Source organism: Sus scrofa, chromosome 5, assembly GCF_054392235.1.
Source record: "Sus scrofa isolate SSC_HxYL_T2T_F1_AM1 chromosome 5, Sscrofa_HxYL_maternal_Yorkshire_Landrace_v2.0, whole genome shotgun sequence".
Lineage (NCBI taxonomy): Eukaryota > Metazoa > Chordata > Mammalia > Artiodactyla > Suidae > Sus > Sus scrofa.
This window is the reverse complement of record NC_139387.1, coordinates 15,941,553-15,955,040: the sequence shown is the minus strand read 5'-3', so window position 1 is coordinate 15,955,040 and position 13,488 is coordinate 15,941,553. Positions and strand designations below refer to the sequence as shown.

Here is a 13,488-nt window from a genome sequence, read left to right as displayed (position 1 = left end):
GCTCACTTACCTTGACAGTGACTGAGGAGACCTTTTGCTTAAAGAGGCTTAGCTGATAGAATGCTGGCTACACTGACATTCACTTGCTGAAGCTGATACAGCTGAACATTGACTCTTGGTGTGGTTGAAGTGGGCCTAAGCTCAAAGTTTTCTTTTTCTTTTTTTTTTGTCTTTTTGCTATTTCTAGGGCCGCTCCCGTGGCATATGGAGGTTCCCAGGCTAGGGGTCGAATCGGAGCTGCAGCCACTGGCCTATGCCAGAGCCACAGCAACTCGGGATCCGAGCCGTGTCTGCAACCTACACCACAGCTCACGGCAACGCCGGATCGTTAACCCACTGAGCAAGGGCAGGGACCGAACCCACAACCTCATGGTTCCTAGTCAGATTCGTTAACCATGAGCCACGACGGGAACTCCAAAGTTTTCTTATATAACCCAATGAGGACTAAAGTCAGAAGAGAGAAACCAAGAAAAGGCCTTCATTTCCTATAATGGTTTAGGACAGCATTTACCTGAGTGTACTGTTAGAAGTGATTTTAGACATAAGAAGGACATTTTTATTTAAGTAGGTATGTATGTATTAGAAAAATACAACTAGCACATCAAATCCATTTTTATAGTATTTGGGATTTTATGGTATTATTGTTGTAGGATGAGGCTTACTTAAAAATGAGTCGTTTAGTAGGAGTTCTCCTGTGGTGCAGTGGGTTAAGGATTCAGCTTCGGTTGCTGCTGTGGCACGAGTTCAACCCCTGGCCCTGGAATTTCTGTATGGCGTGGGCACATTTCAGCTGTGTCTGCACACCTGATGGAGAAGGACGGCTGGGATACTCGGCAGTCCCAGCACGTGAACTTGAAGGTGACCTGCAGAGGCTTTGGCTTGGAACCCTAGCCTCTCAGTTCCTCGGAGGCCGTGGTTCTCAGTACACTTCTCAGATGATAGCGTAGAATCAGCATCACCTGGGAACGTGTCAGAAGGTCTTTGACTCTTCCTCAGACCTGCTGAATCGGGCGCTCCGGTGGTGGGGTCCCACAGCCCTGCAGTAGTTGTCACGCACACTGAGATTTAGAAACCGTGCTCTAAGGCTTTTCCCAAGGTGCCCAGGACCTCTTTTTCCTCCAAGGTCATATTAAAAGGACTCTAGCATTTGGGTGACAACAGTTCTGTTTCAGTGTTCCAAGCTCATCTGGTAGGTCTTTTTTCTCTTCTCCTTTCCGATAATCCACAGGTCAACACCCTCAAAGGGAATCTGAACTATTCCTGGCATTCTACTAAAAGGTGATGGCAGCCCCTAGATGAAAGGATTCCTACTTTCCATATCAGTAGGGAAAAATGGGCTCAGTGCTAACTCAGCTTTTTGATGTAGACCAAAAGTTTACTCTTCAGCATATATTAGTTTTGGGGCAAAATGAGTTAATGTTCTGGTGCCTTTTAAAGTGCAGGGCGGGAGTTCCCGTCGTGGCTCATGGTTAACGAATCCGACTAGGAACCATGAGGTTGTGGGTTCGGTCCCTGCCCTTGCTCAGTGGGTTGACGATCCGGCGTTGCTGTGAGCTGTGGTGTAGGTTGCAGACACGGCTCGGATCCCGTGTTGCTGTGGCTCTGGCGTAGGCCGGTGGCTACAGCTCCAATTCGACCCCTAGCCTGGGAACCTCCATATGCCGCAGGAGCGGCCCAAAGAAGTAGCAAAAAGACAAAAAATAAATAAATAAATAAATTGCAGGGCAGCATCTGCAAACAAACCAGTGCAGTGATTTAACCAGTTCTTATTTAACTTATTGATTGGACCAGATTCAGATTTCAGTTGTACCAGAGAAGATTGAAGAGAACATTTGCAACAAATTTATTCATCAATCCATTCATTCATTCCATAGATACTTGTTGAGTCCTGTTTTAGTACCATTCTGGTCATTTATTCCCGCACAACAGACATTTCCAAAACTTAATGGCTTGAGAGAGAGCTGTTTACGCTGTCTCTCCTGGTTCTGTTGGCTCAGTGGTGGGGAAGGGGGTTCTCGGCTTGGGTCTCATGAGGTTGCAAGCAGATAGCAGCTGAGGGTGGTGTCATCTGAAGACTCAACTGGGCGAGATATCTAAGAGAGTGTCTTCACTCGTATCTCTGGCTCCTCATAGTGTTTCCAGGTGGTCCCTTTCCCCAACAGAATGTCCTGGACTTCTCACATGGTGCTTCAGGATGCTAAGAAAGGAAGTGAAAACTGCTCATTTACAGGCCAACCCAATGGGGGTGATGAATTCCACCGCTTAACTAAAGAATGACATGACACATGGGGTAGGAAGGAGTAGATGGTGGTCATCTTTGAAGAAGAGCTACCACAGTTTTGAGTGCAAAGATAAAAAGTCATTACCTCAGCTCTCAGGAAGTTTATAGACTAGTTGAATTTCTTCGAAGAGGCATAATTATAACAATTCATTGTTTTCTTATTCAAATCTGTAACATAGGTTCTTGAGATACCCTAAATGTAAGTATGCATCATCTCAAATATGTTCTCTAATTTCTGAATAACAGGTTAAAGAATTCAACTTCCGAGCCAAGTGTATCTATACGGCAGTGATGGTGCGAAGAGTAATTCTGGCCCAAGGAGATAATAAAGTTGACGACAGAGATTACTATGGTAACAAGCGGTTGGAGTTGGCAGGACAGGTGACTTAATTATTTTATGTCATAAATCTTATTTTCCTCAGTAAAAATTAATTTAGTGTTCATTTTAGATGGGGGAAGAGATGGTTGAATGGAATATAGGTTTTGTATGTTTGAAGTATAAACATTTCACATGCAACTTCCTCTTTGACTTGAGAATTTCTTTAATCATGAAAACTCTATCTTAATTCTTTAAATATGTTACCACTACTATGTCTTTTCTTGAGATGTTTGCCTTCATTCTGTTTACTGTAGGAAGTGGAGTATGACTTTAAGTAATACCGTTTATTCAAATAAAAAATATTAAACTCCTATCATGTTCCAAGCATAGTTCTAGGAACTGGGTACACAGGGGAAATAAGACAGAAAAAAGTTCCTTTTCTCTTAGGCTGTATTATACTCTATCACTCAGAGAGTAAGTATAGCTTGGTAAGTTATACTTTATCTTGAGAGTATCTATCCCTTTCAACTGGGTGACAAGTGTCTAAAAGTCTTTGAAACTTCAAGTTTCAGCATTTAAATCAGAAATTGCCTTTAAGTCAAAGAGCTACAATTATAGACCTGGCTGCTTTTGACATTTTCTCTCTATTTTTTTGTTTCAAAGACGTGCCTTGGTGTGGTGGCCTCTGTTAACATCCCACTTAGGGTTCACTAAGTTGGGTCTGTAAATATATGTCTTAACCACATTTGAGACATTTTTAGGCTTTACGTCTTCAAATGTCTTTTTTGTACTAGTCTCTCTTCTCCTTCTGACTCAAAGTGTGTTGTTAGACCCTTTGATGTTAAGGCAGTGTTAATCTTTAGTCCTTTTCTCTTCTTCAGATTGGAGAATTTCTATTGATCTATTTTCGAGTGCCCTTACTTTTTCTTATGTCATCTCTAACATGTTACTAAACTCTTCCAGTTAATTTTTTTAAATATTGTGTTTTTTCAGTTCTAGATTTTTTGGGGGTATTTTAGCTTCTGTTTCTCTACTGAGATTTCTTGTTTCTTCATCACAACTGTATTTTCATTTATATCCTTGAATTTTAACAGCTGTTGTAGAATCCTGGTCTAATTCCAACATCACAGTCATCTTAGGCCGCTGTCTCTTGATTAGGTTTTCTCTTTCAAGTGTGGGTCATGTTCTCCTTTTTCTTCATATGTGTAGCTGTCTTGGATTATATCCTCATGGACATTGTGGATGATGAATTGTAGAGACTCAGGATTCCGTTTTATTCCCTTGAAGAACATTCTGGTTTTTGCTTCTTTTCAGGCAGTTAGTCTTGGCTGTAAACCTCTGAATCGTGTCTCCTTGTAGCAAACAGCTGAAACTTTTTGTGTCTTTCGGTCACAGCTGGGGTGCAGGATGTTCTTCTTGCCATTCTTGTGGTTATTTGTCTTAAACACATTTAAAAAAAAATGTTTTTAATTTTTTTAAAAAAGGTTACATTTAAAAACCTAACAGTAAATTAGACATTACAAAATAACAGATATTAAAGTAAAAGTGGTAGCAGACAATAAAAATGTCTTGAAAACATAATGTATGAGCACAGTAAAAGGAATTTCAAACAATCCCAAGAAAGTTTAAAGTGAAAGTGCGTCTTTCTCCCACATCTGACCCCTCCCCGCTTTCCACAGTTCTCTAGTCCTTCTCCCCGTTAACAGTCACTTTCACTTCCTCTCCTTTATTCTTCAGGAGGTGCCCTGTGCACATACGAATGTCTTTATGAACTGGCGTTTTCAAGTTATGCTGCTGGAAACTGTCGGCTTGCAGACTTTCAGGCCTGTGTGAATTTATGCTGTTTTGTGGGCCTCCTTTGAGACCTTTTGTCAGGGGCAAGTTTGGAGTCAGGCTTTGCAATTTTAGAAGAAAGATAAAGGAACAATTTGTCCTCATTAGTATGAAGCAAATATTCAAAGTATTCAAAACAGTATGCCTGCTTACCTAGGAAGGGTTTAACCAGTTAAATATGTGTGTTGCCACAGAAATTGACCTATGCCTGCTTTTGTATAGGCGCTTTTTAGTTATGAAAAATTTCATACATGTTAGACTATATATGTGTCTGTGTATTAAGACTCATAAAGCAAATATTCACATGTCCCAACTCAGCTTATGAGTGAGCACAGCACTAGTATGTTGAATCTGTTGTACACCTTCTCTGATTCTCAGCCGCCCCTCCCATCTGTCTGTCCTGGGGGCTCTGGCCAGAGACCTGCCTGTTTACCTGGTGCAAACCCATCCAAAACATTCCTGAGCATTTACTGAGATTGGGTGAAACATAGGTCCATTTCCCGGGAGCATCCTTCAGCAGGCCTGAGTGTCAGATGTGAGTTTCAAGATTTTTTTTTTTTGGTTTTTAGGGCCACACCTGCAGCATATGGAAGTTCCCTTAGGGGTCAGATTGGAGCTACAGCTGCCGGCCTATACCACAGCCACAGCAACTCGGGATCTGAGCCTCCTCTGTGACCTACACAACAGCTCACGACGACACCAGATCCCCAGCCCGCTGAGCGAGACCAGGGATCAAACCCTCATCCTCACAGATACTAGTCGGATTCATTTCTGCTGTGCCACAATGGGAACTCCCTCAAGATTTTTAAAGCATGAACTCTTCCTCAGAATCCTGATATTAAAACAGGTAAAAGCTGAGCCTCTGGTTGAGGTGGGGTGTAAGTGCTTGTTTCTTTGCCTGTTTGCCCTCCCCCCTGAAACTCCTCTTTGAAGTTGATAAACAGTCTGCTCTGCAGAACCCTCTGTAGACTCTTTGGCCAGCCGGACAGGGCCCTTGGTGATCTTGTCCCTGTGCGCCTTTCCAGTGGGCCAGTCCCTCCTTCACGGACCCACCAGGATGCCCTTTCATCCTTCTCTGCCTCTGAGTTACGCCTTCTGCCCAAGTCACCCCTCCTTTCATTCTGCTTCTTCCCCCCCATCCTGAGGAGCTCCTGCCTAGTCCTCATTCTTCTAGTCATCCTCTCTGACACCACCTCTGAGCCCCAAGAGTTGTTAGTTGCTTTGTCTTCTAAATACCAGCAGCACTTGGTTCAGGTCTCTTTGCATGCTGAGTTTCTATAAAATTCTCTGCCTGCGTGCTTCTGTCCCCCTTGAGACTCTCAGCTTGTCGAGGGCAGGAACCACTTATATCCATCTCTCTGACCCCAGAGAAAGGACTAGGCACTGGAGATACAGTAGTGAATGAAACTCGATGGGGCTTCTTGCTGTCAAGAGCGTCCACTTTGGTAGAGGAGACAAACAGTGAACAAGTAAATAGTAAATCATTGTGATATTAGATGGTCATGAGTGTTTAAAGAAAACCAAAAACAGGCTAATCGAGGTTGGAGAGAGAGTGGGGTGTTGGTGGGGGAAGGAGTGTTACTTTGTTCTGGATGGTCCGGAAAGACCTCTTTGAAATGGTGATCTGTTTTAAGCTGAGCCCTCAGACATTCCAGCTGAGACTTGAGTGAAGAGAATCTAGTCCCAGGCAGCTTCGGGAACTGCATTCTCTCGAGGCCGGCACAGCACATCCACCCCAAGGCAGCGTGGTATTGGAGGAACTGGAAGACGGTCAGTGTGGCTGGAGTGTGAGGTGTGGGTGGTGAGACAGGACACAGGACAACCAGCACCTCAGGCCGTGGGGAGGGTTTAGACTTAGTTTTGCATGCTGTGGGAAACCACAGGAGAGTTTTAATCAGGGCAGTGCTTCGGAGATGAGCAGGCCAGGAATGTACTGGTTGGCAGGCTGTGGCAGTATTCCAGAGGGCAGGTGATGGTGGCTGGGATGATAACAGTGGCAATTAATGACCACATCTAAGATTTTAAAAACTAGAATTGCACGATGAGAGCAGTTTTAGGTTTTGAGGAAAAGCGGATGTATGGAGTACTTGGGAAGTTCTCATTGGTGAGTGGTTAATGCCAACAGGTGGGTTTTTGGCCCCCTTCCAGGCGACCACTGTTGGGGGGGGGCATACCTATCCCCACCACCCCCACCGATACCCATTTTTTACAGTTTTTAATTGGAAAAAAAAATCATGCTGTTAAAGGAGTTGTTAAAAAAAAAAAGTTTGTTTGGAGGACTAAGGCATGGCGTCTAGAGGGGAGAGGAGAGACCATCCTGTTGCTTGAAAAATTCAAATTAAAAAGGGGGTTCCCATGTGCAGGAAAACCTTGCTTCATAAACAATGTCAAGACATAAAAGGCATTGTGTTGGCAAAAATATGTAAAAACAATAGCTGCTAATTTCACACCCCATGGGATGGGAGTATAAATGTGCTTCAGCTTTAGATAACAGAGCCGCGTCCACCAGCCAGGCTGGTTCACGGAGCTTTTCCCTCAGTCTCTCTGCCACCAGAGGGCCGGCCGGCCAGCCGCCAATAGAGGTGTTAGCAAAACCTACCCGTTTCAGGCTTAATCTTTTCACCTACCTTTTCTTTTTCGGTAATGTGTTCATTATTTGCCGAGCATTACTCTATTCTTTGTCTGCACATTTTTTTGTTTCGCATGCAGCTTGCTTTGTATGGGTGAGATATGGAACGGCACCAAAATCCGGCACCCTGGAAAGCCAGGGATTTCCACCCTGTGACAAAAGAATGCCGTCTTGACTTCAGAGATTGCCTAATCCCAGCTGTTCTGATAATGTAATTAAGGCTGCCTAATGTCTTTAATTTTGCAACCAGTTTGTGTGAAAAGGAGAATTTGGCACTCTGAAGGCTTAAACACTAAATAGCAATCTCAAGACGCCTAATTAGAATTCTCTGACATTAAGCTAATTGGTGAAACTGTATTTCAGCAGCTTAACTTCTTTATTAATTTTTTTAAAGCATTTTCATTGAAAATCAATTGACGAGCTGTCAGCATTTTTTCTTAAATATTATTTGCTCTTTGGTGCTCCTGTCTTAGGCAGACTGAAAGGCCTCGTACTAGCAGTGAAAGGTGTTGAATATTATCACCAGCATTCCATCCCTTTTAATCATTTCACTCTTGACCTAAATAATGTGGCTTATTGTGTGACTTGGCCTGGTAGCATCTACTGCTCTGTAAACTGGAGAACATTATTTCTCTTACATTGAAATTTTTAAGGGCGGGGTAATTTATTAACAAGGCAATAGTTTTGTTGAGTGTGCTCTTACTTTTTGCTTGTTTCGTCCTGGGGAATTTCCTTGTATTTGAATCAGAAGACTAGAACAAATTCAGCTGGGATCCAAAAAAACTTTGTCATAATTTGAGACACAAAAGTCCAAGTGTAAGGGACTCATTGAAACAGAGCAGAGCTTTTGTGGTTTGGGTTAAGGGCATTTGCTTCTGTTCAGGATGCTTATTCAAGTTCCTTTGCCAGTTTCCACAGGAAGTTGCTGAAATGTGCTTCTTCATCCGTCTGCCCGGCTGCACCTGCTTCCATTCCCATATTCTTTCTTTCCAGGAGGGAGACTGCTGGGTCTGAGTAGAAGAAAGGATTAAGCCCTCCAAGGAGGAAGTTTTCTTTTTAGAGCACTTCTGACATAGTAAATGAAGTCCAAGATCCTGGCCTTCCCATCTGCAGAGCTGATTTTGGTAGAAAAGGGGAAGGATGTGTCTACCTTAAGGGGAAGAGCGGAAACTCACCTTCCACTTAGGAACTGCTCTTAGAGGTGCTCTTGAGCAGTCGCTGGAGGAGAAAGCCCATTGGCTTTAATGTCTTCTTCATTATGCGTCAGAAAACACCTGTGGGGTATAGACATTCAGAATACAGTGTGGAATTTGGAAAATCTTCAGCCTCCTAGATTTCCCTGAATTTCAGAATTCCTGTTGAAGTAAATAGTAAATAGTGGGCAGATGTAGTGCTCCCCAATATTACTTTACATTTTTGTTAGGTTACAAATGTTGAGCTTTTTTTCTTCCTCTGTAAAGGAAAAAAACCCTAATTTTGCAAGAGAACTTAAGTGTTATATATATACATATTAAGTGTTATATATTTGGTTATTGAAGAAGTATGCCTGCTCTTTATTTGTCATAAGCTACGTATTTCGTTTTGTGAACTGTATATAAATGGTGTCCTGGTTATCTGTTGTTGCATGATGTGGTATCTATCCCAAAACAGTAGCTTAAGACAACCACCGTTTTGTTACATCGCACAACTTTGTGGGTCAGGAATTCAGGCAGGATTCAGCTGTGTGGTTCTTCTGTTTCATATGGAACCCAGTTGGGAGCGTTCTGCCAGAGGGTGGTGAGGTAGTTGGAAGGCTGGGCTCAGCTCAGTCTTGACTGTTCCAGGGCTGCAACATCAGAGTGGCTCAGGACCCTGAGTGAGTTTTCCATGAATAAGAGAACTGGTGTGGCCTTAATGACCTAGTCTTTTTTTTTTTTGTCTTTTAGCTATTTCTTGGGCTGCTCCCGCGGCATATGGAGGTTCCCAGGCTAGGGGTCAAATCGGAGCTGTAGCCACCGGCCTACGCCAGAGCCACAGCAACATGGGATCCGAGCCACGTGTGCAACCTACACCACAGCTCACGGCAACGCTGGATCGTTAACCCACTGAGCAAGGGCAGGGACCGAACCCGCAACCTCATGGTTCCTAGTCGGATTCGTTAACCCCTGTGCCACGACGGGAACTCCCTTAATGACCTAGTCTTAAAAGTCACAGCTTCACTTGCTTTCTCTATGGAAAAAGCCGTCACAACCTCTCTGATTTGGGGCACTGAAGTGGGGGGACGTGGACCACACCTCTCAAAGTATAGTTCAGGGATCAGCTAGAGATTTGGACAGAGTTTATATACATAGTCTTGGGGTTTTCTCCCTGTGGTTCTCTCCTCTCTGTGAATTTCCCTTCACTTTCCAGCTACTGTGGTGGCTCAAATCTTTTCCCTCTGGTCCTTCAGTCCAGTGAGACTGGATCTCTCTCAACTTCCAATGGTACTTAGATGTTTTTTCTTTTTTCTTTTTTCTTTTTTTTTTTTCATCTTTTTGCCGTTTCTGGGCCACTCCCGCGGCATGTGGAGGTTCCCAGGCTAGGGGTTGAATTGGAGCTGCGGCCGCTGGCCTACAGCAGAGCCACAGCAACGCAGGATCCAAGCCGCGTCTGCGACCTACACCACAGCTCACGGCAACGCCGGATTGTTAACCCACTGAGCAAGGCCAGGGATCGAACCCGCAACCTCATGGTTCCTAGTCGGATTCGTTAACCACTGCGCCACGACGGGAACTCCTAGACATTTTTTCTAATGTGTCCTACTCTTAGTTGAAAAGCCTTAAAAATATAAGTACACTTTTGATGTGTCAACTTTCTTCCAGTTTCTGCTTGCTTTTACTCTTCAGTGCCTTCAAATAGTTTTAATATTTTGTCCACCATATAACTTTTATCAGTAGACGAGTCAGTCTGATAGGAGCTATTCCATTGATTCTGGAAACAGAACCACCCTGTCGGTTTTTATGACTTCCTATTCCATCCCATTAGTTTGTTTTCCATGGTAACTGTGGTGTAACATCATTTATTGTATAGTTTTTTTTTTTTTTTTTTTTTTTTGTCCTTTTGCCATTTCTTAGGCCACTTCTGCAGCTTATGGAGGTTCCCAGGCTAGGAGCCCAATTGGAGCTATAGCCGCCAGCCTACGCCAGAGCCACAGCAACGCAGGATCCGAGCCGTGTCTGCAGCCTACACCACAGCTCACGGCAACGCCAGATCGTTAACCCACTGAGCAAGGGCAACCTCGTGGTTCCTAGTCGGATTCGTTAACCACTGCGCCACGACGGGAACTCCTGTTGTATAATTTTTAACAAAAAATACATTAAAATGTCACATATGTAAGTTATCAAGGGCACGAAGAATATCAACACCCTCAAATCCACTACCAACTTAAGTGATTCTTCAATAACTGACCATTACCATGTCATTTACATACACATTTCTTCCTTACTCTCCGCCTCTCCTCTTTCTCCCCACTATCCTGAATTTGTGTACTTATTATTTTCTTTTTTATTTCATCATTTATTTTAAAATTTTAAAGTATTTTATTACAGTATAAGTTCTGCTTATTTTTGAGTTTTATAAAAATAGATTCCCATCATATACATTTTTCTGCAAGTTTTTCTTCACCCAACATTGTTTTTAAGATTAATCTGTATTGTTTCTTGTGACTGTATTTCACTTTCATTTTTGTATTGTATTCTGTTGTGTAAAGATGGGATACATGTGGTAAATATCACTTCATTACTGATCAAGGCCTTTTATGACTTCCCCCTTTTCAGAAAATATTACCATGCTTGTTCATATTTTCTGGTGCCAACACGCAGGTTTCTACAAATAGGATTGTCCTCTCGGAGTCAAGTTAAATCTTGAACTTGACTGGAAAGTGTCAAACTAGTTTCCCAAGTTTTTGTACATTGTATTGATTGTACCCGAGTGCTGACATCTCCATCCGGTAACTTAATGTCAGGCTTTAAATTTTGTCTGTCTAGTGGGTGGAAAGTGGCATCTCCTTGTGTTCTTTTTTTTTTTTTTTAGCTGTGCCCCTGGCATATGGAAGTTCCTGGGCTAGGAATTGAACCCTGAGCCTCAGCAGTAACAATGCTGGATCCTTAACCCACTGAGCCACAAAGAGAACTCTTGTCCTTGTGGTCTTAATTTGCATTTCCTTCATTATTGATGAGCCTCTTTTTTCATATGCTTATTGACCATTTTTGTTTTTTTCTTCTTTGATATGCCTTTTGGGTTGTTTGTATTTTCCTAACTAAGATTTTTTTTTTTCGGTATACTTTGGAACCATTTTTTTGTCAGTTATGTATGTTGCTGATATCTTCTCCCAATCCGGATTTCTTTTTAAACCTTATGAAGTCTTTTTTATGGTACATATCTGCTCTGTCATGTGTCCTCTCTCTCTTTGCAGAGGCTTGACACCATTGGCAATTTGGTTCACCTGGTTTAGAGTCAAGAAATTTATGATTTTGTAGATGATTCATCTTTTTAATTATTAGAGTGGGAGGTATGTGGTCCTGTGGCTTTCTGTGTTCTAAGTGGAAGTGAAACTTGCAAAACCTTTCTTAAGCTTTCAACTTCCTTTTCAAATCCTAACCTTCCTTCCACCTCTGTGATTCATCTATTCAGTGAAAGCAATGATTAATCTCAGTTCCCCATAATCTTTAGTGTAGAGGTTTAAGCACATTTTTTTCCCTAGTATAGCCTGACCTATCTCATTTCACGCTTTATATTGGTCTCTCTTGCATCTATATCATTTTCTGCTCATTTAGACTTGTGGCACCAGACACAGTGTTTTTGTTTTTGTTTTTTTTTTTTTTAACTTATTTTCATTGCTCTTTAGTATTCTATTATGTATTTGAATTTGCTACAATTTGTTTAAATAAATATTATTTGCATGGTGTTGTTTTTAGCTGATACAAAGGATGCTGTTATGAACATTGTGTATATGTCTCCTGATGCCCATAAAAACACGTCTGTAGGGCAGTGACTCTCAAGGTGCCCTTCCTCCACCAGCAGCACTGGTGTCTCCTGTAAACTTGTTAGAAATGAAAATTCTTGGGCTCTTCCCTAGACTAATTAAATCAGATCCCATAAAGGCAGGGCCAGCCATTTGTGTTTTAATAATCCCTCAGTGTAATTCCTTTACCATGGAAGCTAAAGTTTGAGGACCATGGCTACAGAGGTTATACCTATCAAAGAAACTGCTAGGGCATAGGGATGGGTAGATAATGGCAAACAGTTTGGTTAATGGTTGAACTCGTTCACATTTTTCCCAGTGATGGAGGAAGGCCCAAATGGTACCTACCCTTGATGTTGTCAGACTTTTTAATGGTAATTCTCCTCCCAGCTTTTTTGGGTTTTAATAAGCTTTACTTGTAAAATTAAAAGTTAAGTCACTGGTCAATGTAATCTCAGTCTGGGAGTGATTGGTCTAAAGTAAATATCTTTGAACGTAGGGATTATGTCATCATCTTTTGCTCCTATTCCCAACACCAAGCATAGTGATAAGCACATATAAAAATAAGTGTTTATCAAATTGAATTTTAAAATATATATATTTTTCAGTTTTAAGCAGTTGCTCGATCTGTTTTTAAGCAACATTTGAGACCTAAAATTTAATAATGCTAGTAATGCATCTTGAAAGTTCGCCATATCCTTTTTTTTTTTTTTTTTAGCTTTTATCTCTCCTTTTTGAAGATTTGTTCAAAAAATTTAATTCCGAAATGAAGAAGATTGCAGACCAGGTGATTCCTAAGCAAAGGGCTGCCCAGTTTGATGTTGTGAAGCATATGCGCCAAGACCAGATTACCAATGGCATGGTGAATGCCATTTCAACCGTAAGTTGTCAGTCATTTGGGTAGAGTTTTGTAACTTATTTGCAGATCTGTTCAGTGGAATAGAAATTTAAAGCACTTTGAGAATCTAGGTGAAGTATATATATTTATGAGCACATACACACGTATATCTAGAGATAGATATATAGATGCTACAAGTCACAAATTTCCTTTTTAAGATAGTCTATAGTTTAAATCGGTAGGAATTCTACTACTCTATGACTATTGCCAAATTATAGTTTCTGTTCTATGAAACAGTAAGAAAATAGATATACTTTTATAAAAAGGAAAAATCTTTTAGTTTAACCGTTAATAACCATCCTTTCAATGGATACTTTTCCCCATTATTTTTTTCTGTAGAACTGACACAATGCAAATAGGTTTATTAATGACAACTTTTGTCCAAAATGATACAAAATGTATTATTTCATTAGAGGTTTATATTCCTCAAAGAGCTGTCAGCTGTTCCTCACGTGATCGATGAATTCAAACCTCAGCAGCTGCTGTGTATTCAGGGCCTCCTGCTGCTCGTGAAAGGTTATCAGATAGGTTTTTGCTCCTTTTCTTA

General features: G+C 41.7%; 1 protein-coding gene and 1 long non-coding RNA gene across 6 annotated transcripts in view; both read left to right on the top strand.

Annotated features, from left to right (window-relative positions):
* POLR3B (RNA polymerase III subunit B) overlaps window positions 1-13,488 on the top strand; it is a 122,212-nt gene that overhangs the window by 38,439 nt on the left and 70,285 nt on the right. For all 5 annotated transcript variants that reach the window (XR_014803094.1, XR_014803095.1, XM_084955464.1 and 2 more), the window contains 2 exons: window positions 2,528-2,662; window positions 12,762-12,923. Coding sequence is in view for 3 of the 5 variants with exons in the window: in XM_084955464.1 (XP_084811590.1) it covers window positions 2,528-2,662; window positions 12,762-12,923 (297 nt within the window). In the remaining 2 variants the exon portion in view is untranslated. The remainder of the gene's footprint in view (window positions 1-2,527; window positions 2,663-12,761; window positions 12,924-13,488) is intronic.
* LOC146403161 (uncharacterized) lies at window positions 7,972-12,000 on the top strand. Its single transcript, XR_014803147.1, has 2 exons — window positions 7,972-9,028; window positions 9,619-12,000. It is a non-coding gene; the product is annotated as an uncharacterized LOC146403161 (long non-coding RNA).